The sequence below is a fragment of the Atractosteus spatula genome, chromosome 25 (genome assembly GCF_055471065.1).
Source record: "Atractosteus spatula isolate fAtrSpa1 chromosome 25, fAtrSpa1.hap1, whole genome shotgun sequence".
Lineage (NCBI taxonomy): Eukaryota > Metazoa > Chordata > Actinopteri > Semionotiformes > Lepisosteidae > Atractosteus > Atractosteus spatula.
In genome coordinates this window covers 6,011,602-6,025,899 of record NC_142730.1, presented here as the reverse complement: position 1 = coordinate 6,025,899, position 14,298 = coordinate 6,011,602, and the positions used below count along the sequence as shown (strand labels likewise).

General features: G+C 53.0%; 1 protein-coding gene across 2 annotated transcripts in view; it reads right to left on the bottom strand.

Annotated features, from left to right (window-relative positions):
• Window positions 1-14,015, bottom strand: part of arhgef2a (Rho/Rac guanine nucleotide exchange factor 2a) — a 56,525-nt gene extending 42,510 nt beyond the window's left edge. The window contains exons 1-7 of one of the 2 annotated variants that reach the window (XM_088905072.1): window positions 13,811-14,015; window positions 10,464-10,559; window positions 9,967-10,271; window positions 8,239-8,422; window positions 7,649-7,754; window positions 4,669-4,708; window positions 1,185-1,296 (exon numbers count right to left, since the gene is read on the bottom strand). In XM_088905072.1, coding sequence (XP_088761198.1) covers window positions 1,185-1,296; window positions 4,669-4,708; window positions 7,649-7,754; window positions 8,239-8,422; window positions 9,967-10,271 — 747 coding nt within the window. In that variant the 5' untranslated portion in view covers window positions 10,464-10,559; window positions 13,811-14,015. The remainder of the gene's footprint in view (window positions 1-1,184; window positions 1,297-4,668; window positions 4,709-7,648; window positions 7,755-8,238; window positions 8,423-9,966; window positions 10,272-10,463; window positions 10,560-13,810) is intronic. The other variant, XM_088905073.1, reaches the window with a different exon arrangement.
• Between the last annotated feature and the right edge of the window lie 283 nt (window positions 14,016-14,298).

Genomic DNA, 14,298 nt, shown 5'->3' with positions numbered 1-14,298 from the left:
AAGTCACAGCGCCGCTACAGCCAGCCCTGCGCCGGGGGGCAATCGGAGTGAAACACGGGGAAGAGCGACCAGGCCACACTAGGTGGAGTGCCGGCAACCAGAAAGCGAAATGAACAGGCTGCAATTCCCACGCCGGGCTACACAGTCCAGAAAACATCAGCTGTGCCCCACTGTGCTGCTCCGAATCCCACTGTGGAGCAGGTTGATAAGGGGACACGTAGGTGCTGGGAAACACATTTAACAGGCTGCTAGAGGCCTCTCCTTATTTTTTTGAGGCTTCTGGAGGTTATCCGGATGTTCTATCGTTTTCATGCCGGCAGGAGATCATGTTAGAGGTTGTGTGTGCACCCGTTACCGAATGTTTAATGCAAAAGCGATTTATTCCACAAATGAAGCCTCTGCTTCATTTCTTTGCAAAGAAAAGATACTGCACACTGGGATAAGAAACAAAGGACAAATCTTGCACAGTCAAGCGGATGACATTTAGTGTTTAGTGACTCTGCAGTTGTGAGATTCAAACCCAGGCGCTGACCTGCAGGCAAGGTTGCTCAGAGTTCCCCCAGGAAAGCCCCTTCAGCCCACACTGAGGAAATGTAGTGTAATGCTGCCCTCTGCTGGACGCAGCAGGAACACAGTTCTACACAGAGTAGGAGATGTAGAGTCTGCAGCTCCTGTCTTGTAGAGCCACCTCTGACCTTAATTGCTTACTTTTAGGGTTACAGTGTGACCCGGCCCAGACTGGACCAGCAATCTCTGGACTGTAGGGTTACAGTGTGACCCAGACTGGACCAGTGATCTCTGGACTGTAGTGTTACAGTGTGACCCGGCCCAGACTGGACCAGCGATCTCTGGCCTGAATTTTTCCTCTACATTTGCTCAATGACTAAAACGGGAAGATTCCTGTTAAACTGGAGACGTCGCAAATGTTATAAACCGAAGCAACCGAAACAAACATGTTTCCCACTTTTTAGAACATAAGAATAGTCTCTGACAAGAGGAGCCATTCAGCCCAGGAGTCTCCTCCAGAGGTTCTTGAAAGAAAGCAGGTTATCGGCTTCAACCACATGTTGACACAGGGAGCAGAGGGTTGGCGCTGTTGTCATGGCGCTGTGCGGACGGCAGGGTGACCTGGCCAAGGCTGGCCAGCTGCGGGGCCACATGGAGCACAGACACGCTGTCCTTACCTTGGATTTGCCTGCCATCTTCCTGAAGAAGCTGAAAGTGCGGCCCAGAGGACTGTCCACCTTGCCCTCTCTCCCCTGGACCCCTGTCCCCCTGTCGCTGTCCGCATCCACACTGAGAGAGAGGGACAGAGTTACCACACTGCCCACTGTCACTGTCCGCATCCACCCTGACCACTGACCCCTGTCACTGTCCGCATCCACCCTGACCACTGACCCCTGTCACTGACCGCATCCACACTGAGAGAGGGACAGAGTTATCACGCTGCCCACTGTCACTGTCCGCATCCACACTGACCACAGACCCCCGTCACTGTCCGCATCAACCCTGAACCCCCGTCACTGTCCGCATTAACCCTGACTACAGACCCCAGTCACTGACCCCCCTCACTGTCCACATCCACCCTGAACACTGACCCCCCTTCACTGTCCACATCCACCCTGATCACTGACCCCCCTCACTGTCCACATCCACCCTGAACACTGACCCCCCTCACTGTCCACATCCACCCTGAACACTGACCCCCCTCACTGTCCACATCCACCCTGACCACTGACCCCTGTCACTGACCGCATCCACACTGAGAGAGGGACAGAGTTATCACGCTGCCCACTGTCACTGTCCGCATCCACACTGACCACAGACCCCCGTCACTGTCCGCATCAACCCTGAACCCCCGTCACTGTCCGCATTAACCCTGACCACAGACCCCAGTCACTGACCCCCCTCACTGTCCACATCCACCCTGATCACTGACCCCCCTTCACTGTCCACATCCACCCTGATCACTGACCCCCCTCACTGTCCACATCCACCCTGAACACTGACCCCCCTCACTGTCCACATCCACCCTGAACACTGACCCCCCTCACTGTCCACATCCACCCTGATCACTGACCCCCCTCACTGTCCACATCCACCCTGATCACTGACCCCCCTCACTGTCCACATCCACCCTGAACACTGACCCCCCTCACTGTCCACATCCACCCTGAACACTGACCCCCCTCACTGTCCACATCCACCCTGAACACTGACCCCCCTCACTGTCCACATCCACCCTGATCACTGACCCCTGTCATGTCTGCATCCACACTGACCACAGACTCCCGTCACTGTCCGCATCAACCCTGAACCCCCGTCACTGTCCGCATTAACCCTGACCACAGACCCCAGTCACTGACCCCCCTCACTGTCCACATCCACCCTGAACACTGACCCCCCTTCACTGTCCACATCCACCCTGATCACTGACCCCCCTCACTGTCCACATCCACCCTGAACACTGACCCCCCTCACTGTCCACATCCACCCTGAACACTGACCCCCCTCACTGTCCACATCCACCCTGAACACTGACCCCCCTTCACTGTCCACATCCACCCTGATCACTGACCCCCCTCACTGTCCACATCCACACTGACCACAGACCCCCGTCACTGTCCGCATCAACCCTGAACCCCCGTCACTGTCCGCATTAACCCTGACCACAGACCCCAGTCACTGACCCCCCTCACTGTCCACATCCACCCTGAACACTGACCCCCCTTCACTGTCCACATCCACCCTGATCACTGACCCCCCTCACTGTCCACATCCACCCTGATCACTGACCCCCCTCACTGTCCACATCCACCCTGAACACTGACCCCCCTCACTGTCCACATCCACCCTGAACACTGACCCCCCTCACTGTCCACATCCACCCTGAACACTGACCCCCCTTCACTGTCCACATCCACCCTGAACACTGACCCCCCTTCACTGTCCACATCCACCCTGATCACTGACCCCCCTCACTGTCCACATCCACCCTGAACACTGACCCCCCTCACTGTCCACATCCACCCTGAACACTGACCCCCCTTCACTGTCCACATCCACCCTGATCACTGACCCCCCTCACTGTCCACATCCACCCTGAACACTGACCCCCCTCACTGTCCACATCCACCCTGATCACTGACCCCCCTCACTGTCCACATCCACCCTGAACACTGACCCCCCTTCACTGTCCACATCCACCCTGATCACTGACCCCCCTCACTGTCCACATCCACCCTGATCACTGACCCCCCTCACTGTCCACATCCACCCTGATCACTGACCCCCCTCACTGTCCACATCCACCCTGAACACTGACCCCCCTTCACTGTCCACATCCACCCTGAACACTGACCCCCCTTCACTGTCCACATCCACCCTGATCACTGACCCCCCTCACTGTCCACATCCACACTGACCACAGACCCCCGTCACTGTCCGCATCAACCCTGAACCCCCGTCACTGTCCGCATTAACCCTGACCACAGACCCCAGTCACTGACCCCCCTCACTGTCCACATCCACCCTGAACACTGACCCCCCTTCACTGTCCACATCCACCCTGATCACTGACCCCCCTCACTGTCCACATCCACCCTGATCACTGACCCCCCTCACTGTCCACATCCACCCTGAACACTGACCCCCCTCACTGTCCACATCCACCCTGAACACTGACCCCCCTCACTGTCCACATCCACCCTGAACACTGACCCCCCTTCACTGTCCACATCCACCCTGAACACTGACCCCCCTTCACTGTCCACATCCACCCTGATCACTGACCCCCCTCACTGTCCACATCCACCCTGAACACTGACCCCCCTCACTGTCCACATCCACCCTGAACACTGACCCCCCTTCACTGTCCACATCCACCCTGATCACTGACCCCCCTCACTGTCCACATCCACCCTGAACACTGACCCCCCTCACTGTCCACATCCACCCTGATCACTGACCCCCCTCACTGTCCACATCCACCCTGAACACTGACCCCCCTTCACTGTCCACATCCACCCTGAACACTGACCCCCCTTCACTGTCCACATCCACCCTGAACACTGACCCCCCTCACTGTCCACATCCACCCTGAACACTGACCCCCCTTCACTGTCCACATCCACCCTGAACACTGACCCCCCTTCACTGTCCACATCCACCCTGATCACTGACCCCCCTCACTGTCCACATCCACCCTGAACACTGACCCCCCTCACTGTCCACATCCACCCTGATCACTGACCCCCCTCACTGTCCACATCCACCCTGATCACTGACCCCCCTCACTGTCCACATCCACCCTGATCACTGACCCCCCTCACTGTCCACATCCACCCTGATCACTGACCCCCCTCACTGTCCACATCCACCCTGAACACTGACCCCCCTTCACTGTCCACATCCACCCTGAACACTGACCCCCCTCACTGTCCACATCCACCCTGATCACTGACCCCCCTCACTGTCCACATCCACCCTGATCACTGACCCCTGTCATGTCTGCATCCACATTGACTCCCGTCACTGTCCACACCCACACTGAGAGACACAGCAGGTGACCGTCCCCCACTCACTATGACACGCGGTGTATTTTTACATTTTAGGACCCTTGGGCAGGTTGGGATTGGAGTGAGGGACAGAGGAGGAATCAGTTCTCACCTCTGTGTGGATCCTCTGTCTTGAGGATACAGTGAGATTTCTGTGGGAAAGACAGACAATAATCACAAACTGAGCAGCTGTGAACCGAAACCTAAAATCTCCTTTCTCAATTTGCAAGGAGAAAACTCAAAAATGTGTAAGAAGACAAGACACATAGGTTAGGACATACAGATAGTCGTTTCCTGCCAGACACACAAACCGGCAGACAAATCGACAGAAAGAGAAATCTGACCATTTCCTTCTAAAATGAAATACAGTTCACTTATTGCAGGACAAGGAGGAAGAATTTGCGAGCAAACAGACCCGAGTTCTGAACAATACAGTTTACGGCTATCTTATGCTATTATACAGTACATATTTTCCACACATATGGGGTGAATGATGTTGGGCCCAGACAGACACACAGACTGGGAGATACAGAGGTGTGGAGACACACAGACAGACACAGAGACAGGGAGATACAGAGGCTGGGAGACACAGAGGCTGGGAGACACAGAGGCTGGGAGACACACAGACTGGGAGATACAGAGGTGTGGAGACACACAGACAGACACAGAGACAGGGAGATACAGAGGTTGGGAGACACAGAGGCTGGGAGACACAGAGGCTGGGAGACACAGAGGCTGGGAGACACACAGACAGACACAGAGACAGGGAGGCAGAAAGGATGAGAAAGTAAGAAAAGACCCCAGAGGGGGGGGGGGGGAAACAGCCCGGCACCCTTTGCTGCAGAAGAGAGATGGGATTTCTTTCCCCTGCCGATTCTCAGAACACGCCTCCTTCACTTCCTCTACAGAAACAACGACACAAACCGACACCAAAAGAACAAACACAAAAAAAAAACAGAACAGCCTCAGCCTTCTTCCCTAATCAGAGAAACAGCCACAGAAGAACAAACAGAGGAAGCCCATTTCCGGGTCTGATGCTCAGACTCACAATCTCTCACACACACACACTGGCTGCCTGGCTGCACAAACACAGCCCAGTGCATAAGGTCAGACTCCCAGTGCAAGGCAACCTACTCCACCCCAGATTTTACTATATTGCCCGATTCCCAGTGCACAGCAGTCTGATCCACACTAGGCTTCACAGTGTTGTCAGGCAAACCACAACTGCAGTGAGGTCTGATCCATTCCAGGTTTTACAGTGCTGTCCGATATACTCCAAGTGCACAGAAGTCTGATCCACTCCTGGTTTTAAAAATTCACATGCAACCTCTTGACTCAAAGGAAGATAACAAGCTCTGAATTATACATCCCTGGTGTTGGGTCAATACATATTGAAGCTGGCAGTTGATCAACAGATCTGCAGAGTAACTGTACAGACACTCAGTCCAGCTCCTCTGTATCTTCACATGAACACTCCTTCATCATCATCAGAGCTGTAGAGTAACTGTAGAGACACTCAGCCCAGCTCCTCTGTATCTTCACACTAACACTCCTTCATCATTATCAGAGCTGTAGAGTCACTGTAGAGACACTCAGTCCAGCTCCTCTGTATCTTCACACTAACACTCCTTCATCATCATCAGAGCTGGAGAGTCACTGTAGAGACACTCAGTCCAGCTCCTCTGTATCTTCACACTAACACTCCTTCATCATCATCAGAGCTGTAGAGTCACTGTAGAGATACTCAGTCCAGCTCCTCTGTATCTTCACACTAACACTCCTTCATCATCATCAGAGCTGTAGAGTCACTGTAGAGACACTCAGTCCAGCTCCTCTGTGTCTTCACACTAACACTCCTTCATCATCATCAGAGCTGTAGAGTCACTGTAGAGACACTCAGTCCAGCTCCTCTGTAATTTCCTTACTTTTCTGCATCTAAGAATCAAACTGAAACTCTTTCCTTCTCTTTCTTTTAGGAATCAGAAAATCACTCTAGCTGCAGTCTGTCAAGCCCCCGGTCGCACTGTTAATGGCACGCGTTCCCGAGTAAGAAAACGCTTGATGAAGGAAGAAGCGGCGTCTCTCATGCTCTGTCACGTCTCGCAAGACAGAGGCCCCGAGAGTTGCGTAGGGCTCACATTTACCTGCGGTGTCCGTTCACACACCCCTGCAAACCTCACTAGGGCCCCCCGTCCAGCAGTCGGAGGCTCCCCTACTGCTGCTGTCCCCGTGCCTCTCACTCCACTGCCCCCCTTTCACCAGCCCTGACTGGACTATTGTCCCCCTGCAGCTGCAGTGAGCTCGGAGAGAGAGCGAGAGGAAGAGAGAGAGAGAGAGCGCTCTCAGAGATCCGCTCTACTGCTGCTGCCACCACACCTCTCGCACTGAACTTCCTGCGCGCACACACACACACCCCGTACACACACACACACGGACGGGCACACTGGAAAACACAACCAGACCCCCCGCATGTCCACATTCCACATTCATTTGTCCTTAAACATGCACAAGACGTACACCGGCATTCCGAAGCTGAATGCACTCGTGTGCACATGGGAATACAGACCCATCTCCACGCATTCTCAGCAGATTTAGACAGGCTGTATTTTTGGGTGTGTGACTTGTTTGCCCAAGCGGCACCCACTCTTATTCTCATGCTACGGATTTCAGCGCGGGTAGATTTTATCTTGTAAAGACCCTTCGGCTTCTTAAAGGCCAGCCTTTGGGCAGATCTGCACGGGTATGATAGGTCAACTGAGTACACACGGTCACTACTGCCATTTATGCAGCTGAGTGTTTTAATCCTGGCTTCCTTGAGGAACAGCCTCGCCTGCTGGGATTCGAACCCGCAGCCTTCCAGTGACCAGTCCAGAGCCCTGACTGGCTGTGCCACCCAGCACATCTATGTAGATAGACTGTACAGTACCACACAGACCCCTCCCCACCGCGTATATGCACACAGCACATCCGTGTGTGACCCAGATCCTTCGGAACAGGCTGAGAACCAGAGGAGAGAAAGAGAAAGACGCCGGGAGATAGCGTCCCCTGCTGGTCCACGATCTCCACTGCAGCCTGAGTCGTCACTCACTCACCGTCAGAGTCGGAGTAGTCCTGGTAGATGACAGAGAGGGAGGCGGATTTGGTCAGCTTGACACAGATAGAGGGCGCCGACGAGCTGCGCTCCTGGAGCTGTTTGGCCTGCAACACACAGGGGGGTCACATGGGGGGGGGGGGGGTCGCAGGAAGGTCACCACAGGGGAGTGTGCGTGTGTGTCAGCCGTGCGCAAGTTCATCAGCACATGCTGCACGGAAATCCAGCGGCTCTCTAATATACTGGTTTTCCAGAGCTCATGGTTATCAACGGCAGTACCCACTCTGAGTTAATTAAAAATACACTGAAATACCTTTATGACACAACAAAATGAGTACTGGAAACTCAAACATATGTTGCATTTTTAATGCCTCCTATTAAAGTTTGAAAATTATTACTGTTAAAATGCATGAGTAATGGTTCAGAGGATAAAATTTAATCCATCCTCACTCAGCTGCCTGGAATCGGGCATCATCACAGGCCTTACAGCATTACATAATTAATGCTATCCCTTCTGGAAAAATTCCAAGAAACTCCTGTCCGTGTTGACGGACACGTGTCTAAACCAATCAGCATCCCCTATCAGCTCACCTTCAGCAACAGGAAGTGCCCCTTCTCTGAGCCCACCTCCTCCTCTGTGAGTGACAGCAGGGACTCCAGTTCCTGTGTGCAATGTGTGATGGGCTTCCTGCGAGGGTCACACCTGCCTTGGGGAGGGGAGACGCCCCCCAAAACCCTCTGCATCTCCTCGGGGTCCAGTCCTTCCAGACTTACACTGAGGGAGAAAGACGGGGATGATTGAGGAGAGGGGGAAAAAAAGAGTACAGAACTGTATATTCCACTACACTGCAGAACACACAGTACAGTACTACACAATCCACTCCACTGGAGGACCACACAGTACAGTACTACACAATCCACTCCACTGCAGGACCACACAGTACAGTACTACACAATCCACTCCACTGCAGGACCACACAGTACAGTACTTCACAATCCACTCCATTGCAGTACTGCACGGTACAGTACTACACTCTCACATACTCCCTGCTTGTGCCCAGGGCTGCTGTGGCAGGTGCCCAGCTCAGTCACCGCCCTGCCCCAGGCTCCTGGGGTTCGACCTCGCAGGGCCACAGAGCACGGGGGTGGGGGAGCTCCCCGCACGCTCAGCTGCCCACAGGTTTCAATTTCAGACACGCTGACGTCTGCCGCCCTCAGCGTGGGAGCTCCCAGTACTGGGGGGGGCAGCCTGTCTTTTATTCCTGGAAAGGGACGAGCTGGTCCTGGGTGCGAGTCCCCCCCCTTCTCCCTTCCCCCTTCCCCCTTTCCCGCCCTCCAGAGGCAGACAGGCTCCCCCCCCCGGAGCATCCCTGAAGGAAGCCGGCGGGCAGGGAGAGGAGGAACGCTATCCCTGGAACTGAGGATTCCCGACGCTGGGCTCCCCTTGGGGCCTAGCGTGAGAATGGCACCGAGGGAGGAGGAGGAGGAGGAGGAGGAGGGGCTGCTTTCGGTCTCGGGCGGAGAGAGAGACCCGGGGAGAGAGATGACTTGTCGGGGCTTGTGAACTCAAGAGAAACCGCGGCGCTATTTTTATATCTCAGGGTGAGAAAGGATCAGCAGGGACGAGCCCATTTCAAACCGCAAAACAAGTCAAATGTTCACAGTAACTTGTAAAACCTTCAATTTACACCACAACTGATTCAGAACAAGGTGAGGTGAAGCAGCGCTGTGACACTGTGAACAGGCAGCTTGTGAAAATGTCTCTTTTCATCCAGCAGGAATATTGCTCTCGACTTCGGGACAGTTATGCAGATAAACACTTGTTAACTGTCCCTGCAGATCACTTTGGAACGTTTCTGCGGTGAAAAGTCTGCTGCTCAACCTTTTCGCTCGTACATCACAGTATGTTAATCAGTACAGGGACTAGTGAGCAGGAAGGGCCGCATCATGTCGTAATTCATAGGAACTCGAATGCAAGTTTGCAACAACATCGCAGTACTTTCACAAAGTTCACGATTCTGTTCTTAATCTGTAGTTTGTAAAAAAATGTCTATAACGTCAATGAAGTCATTTTGTTACCGAGATTTAATAACTGGTCTGCGAAACTGGGGCTGCAGCTCCCCTTAAACAGCTGCATGTCTCACTTGTCACTGGCAGGAGACTGAGCACGACCCCAGGAACAGCAGCAGAGAGAGCTGCACCGCCACTCCACAGCCTCTCAGCCAGCTTGTTTCAATGTCTCTGCATCCTATAACTTGCCTGCGCTGCTCATAACAGGCAGGTTACAGGGTTTTAAAGTAGAGCTCTGCTGCCCCCTACCTGCGATGCTGGTACTGCGCGCTGTCCTGCAGCCCTGACCCAGGCTCCCAGCTGCGTCTGCGCAGGCAGTCAGGGTGGCTGCCGGAAGGGGGCCGCAGGGAGACAGCAGCTCGGTCGCGGCAGACTCGAGGGGGTGGAGGGGAGGGGCAGGGAGAGGGAGAGGAAGGAGGGGCAGCGGGGCAGGAGAAGTAGCGCCCCCTGAAGGTGGCAGAGAGGGGGTGTTCTGGCCACCCTGGTCCCCGAGGATCCTGGGGCAGAAAGATGTCCTGCATGGGAGGCGGCGTGGTCGGAGGTGTGGAGATCATCTGTCAAAGAAAGAGAGAGTGACAGGCCTGTCACTGCAGGGTCAACAGGAGAGACATGGAGACAGGTGTTCAGACAGGCAGTGACAGACAGACAGGCCGACCGACAGGCAAGGGCAGAGAGGAAGAGTCTGAGGACAGAGAGGGAGACAGGTGGACAGAAAGAGAAAGAAAAGGGAGACCGGCAGGCAGTACCGTTCGGTCAAGCTCAGTGTGGCCTCTACTCCCCCTGGTGGCGGAAGAGGGTTATGACATGCTCCCGCCTCTGGCTTCTGCAGCACAACAGCACCTCTGTGCAAAAACAGGCCGAAGTCAGCACTGCCCTGAGGTGGGAAGGTCTGCTTTCATGATGAAGGAAATCTCTCCAGAACACGATCAACAGCTTTGTTGTTGCCTTGTGTGCTCAGCTGTCTTTAATTGTTCATTCAGCTACGTGTTCAGGCTATAAATTCAAGTGGTGAATTTAGCCCACTGTATGGGTTTAGTCTGTTCTCTCTGGTGGTACATTTGGCCTGTGTGATCAGGCGCTATGTGTACAGGTGGTGTGCTCAGGCGTGTAGCCTGTGTGATCAGGTGCTGTGTGTACAGGTGTTCAGGTGGTATGTTCAGCCGCTGACAATGAGCTGCTCACTCAGCCCTCTGGATCAACACTGACTGGAAACACCGCCCAGGTCCAAAGAGCCACACCTGACTCTCCACACTCAGGCCTCTCCCTGCTCCTCACCCTCTCCCTCTCTCTTTCTCTTTCTCTTTCCCTCTCTCTCCCTGCTCCTCACCCTCTCCCCCTCTCGGATCCTCTTTCTTTCTCTCCCTCAATCTATCTCTGTCTCCCTCGGACTTCCTAGACCTCTCTCTCCCTCTATCCCTCTCTCCCAGACTTTCCCTGCCCCTCTCCCTCTTTATTCTGAGAGCAGAATAAACAGTGTCTATTGTCCCGGGCAGAAATCCGCCACACAGCAGTCAGTCAGGACATTCCTGAGAGGGAGGTGTGACCGGTGCAACAATGGGCCAGCGAGCGCCAGCTCACAGGCAGTGAGGCTGGGCCTCAGCTCACCCTCCCACACCCTGACCTCGCTGGCTTTACTCACTGTACTGCGCTTTTACCCTGACCTCGCTGGCTTTACTCACTGTACTGTGCTTTCACCCTGATCTCACTGACTTTACTCACTGTACTGTACTGTGCTTTTACCCTGATCTCACTGGGCTTTACTGCTCTGTACTGTGCTCTTACCCTGATCTCACTGGGCTGTACTGCAGTGTACTGTGCTTTTACCCAGATCTCACTGGGCTGTACTGCACTGTACTGTGCTTTTACCCTGATCTCACTGGGCTGTACTGCACTGTACTGTGCTCTTACTCTGATTTCACTGGGCTTTGCTGCTCTGTACTGTGCTCTTACCCTGACCTGACCGTGTGCAGGCTGAGGTGTGGAGACACAGACAGCGGGTGGCCAGTTGAACCAGTCTGACAGTGATGGAGATAATGGAGTGGCTGAGGAAGCACAGCGCCTCTGAACTTGGTCTCGTGTCACTCTGACTGATCCTGTCCTGCAGGAAACTGCTCTTTCACTTTCCTTCTCTCAGAGAGCACTCGCGCTGGATCGATCGTCAACAGGGCGGCTGTATACAAGGTTGCTGTATGCAGGACTGATTGTATATTAGGTTGTTGTGTAGAAAGTGTGTTGTACTGTACACAGTGTTGTTGTATACAGGGCTGGTGTATGCAGGACTGATTGTATATTGGGTTGTTGTGTAGAAAGTGTGTTGTACTGTACACAGTGTTGTTGTATACAGGGCTGGTGTATGCAGGAATGATTGTATATTGGGTTGTTGTGTAGAAAGTGTGTTGTACTGTACACAGTGTTGTTGTATACAGGGCTGGTGTATGCAGGAATGATTGTATATTGGGTTGTTGTGTAGAAAGTGTGTTGTACTGTACACAGTGTTGTTGTATACAAGGTTGCTGTATGCAGGACTGATTGTATACTGGGTTGTTGTGTAGAAAGTGTGTTGTACTGTACACAGTGTTGTTGTATACAGGGCTGGTGTATGCAGGAATTATTGTATATTGGGTTGTCGTGTAGAAAGTGTGTTGTACTGTACACAGTGTTGTTGTATATAGGGCTGGTGTATGCAGGAATGATTGTATATTGGGTTGTTGTGTAGAAACTGTGTTGTGCTGTACAGTGTATAATGCTTTTGTATACAGGGCTGCTGTATATTGGGTTGTCGTGTTAAATCTATACATGCCTTAAGTGTCTATTTACTTTGCACTTAGTTTAGCGAAAACATTTAAAAGTCTCCTCCTCCTCCTCTCCCTCTCTGCCCCTCTGGCTGCTGGCCTTGTTTGCAGCGCTGTTGTTTACATGTCGATTGTAAACACACACACCCTGAAAACACACACACTCACTCCCACATTTATAAGGCACTTCCACATGCTGAGGACAGGAGAACTGAAACTGTTAAAGGCAAACACTCCAGAACCTGTCAGCCACCCCAGCGGTACACTCACTGTCTCCACAGGCCACACACACCTCAGGCACACGGAACTGTTATTCACATCTGCTGCTGATAAAGTGCAATAATACAACACTGTATCTTCACACTAACACTCCTTCATCATCATCATCAGAGCTGGAGAGTAACTGTACAGACACTCAGTCCAGCTCCTCTGTATCTTCACATGAACACTCCTTCATCATCAGAGCTGTAGGGTAACTGTACAGACCCTCAGTCCAGCTCCTCTGTATCTTCACACTAACACTCCTTCATCATCATCAGAGCTGTAGAGTCACTGTACAGACACTCAGTCCAGCTCCTCTGTATCTTCACATGAACACTCCTTCATCATCATCAGAGCTGTAGAGTCACTGTACAGACACTCAGTCCAGCTCCTCTGTATCTTCACATGAACACTCCTTCATCATCATCAGAGCTGTAGAGTAACTGTACAGACACTCAGTCCAGCTCCTCTGTATCTTCACATGAACACTCCTTCATCATCATCAGAGCTGGAGAGTAACTGTACAGACACTCAGTCCAGCTCCTCTGTATCTTCACACTAACACTCCTTCATCATCATCAGAGCTGTACAGACACTCAGTCCAGCTCCTCTGTATCTTCACATGAACACTCCTTCATCATCATCAGAGCTGGAGAGTAACTGTACAGACACTCAGTCCAGCTCCTCTGTATCTTCACATGAACACTCCTTCATCATCATCAGAGCTGTAGAGTAACTGTACAGACACTCAGTCCAGCTCCTCTGTATCTTCACATTGAGACGAATCCCACGAAAAACAACTTCCACATTCCTCCACACCCTAAAATGCTTTAGGCTTCTAATCTAGCAAGATAAGACACAGAGGTGATAAAGGTGATGAAGTGGCTATGTTTCAAAATGAATTCCACTCAGGAAATAAAAAGCTCACTCGCCTAAATTGCTCATAAACCCGTCAGGGTGAGAGTGGCCGTGAGAGTCAACACTCGGACCTATGACCCGTCCCCCCAGCGCTGCGCCAGCAACAACAACAACAGACTTACAGCCCGAGTGAGTGACGGCTGCTCAGTCCCCGTCCAGAAGTCAGGCTTTACTTCGGGTTCGTGCAGTTTGGGCGAATATTTCTCCTTGAATGATTCAGGGGTTTAATGTCGTCTTCCGGACATTCCCCCCCGCGAGCCTCAGTCTCGCGCCTGCGGTGCTCGCTCTCCGCTCGAGCCAGGTGAGCGCGAGCTCCTCTTCCTTCCCCTTTTTAAAAAATAAATAAATTAAAAAAAAAATAAAAAGACAAAGCTCTTTTCTTGTCCTTCGTCTCTTCTTCCTCTTTTTTTCCTTTTGTCGAAGAGCAGAAGGTCGGGTCAGCCGCCAGAATCGCCCAGAAACAAAGTCGGCGCAGAAATCGAGGATAGAAGCGCGACACGGCCGGACTACCTGCCGCCGCGGCCGGACCTGCGGGTCACCGCTTCTCCCGGGTTCGCTCTTCGCCGGCCGCCGCTGTCATTCCTCCACGCGAGACAGTTCCACAGACCCC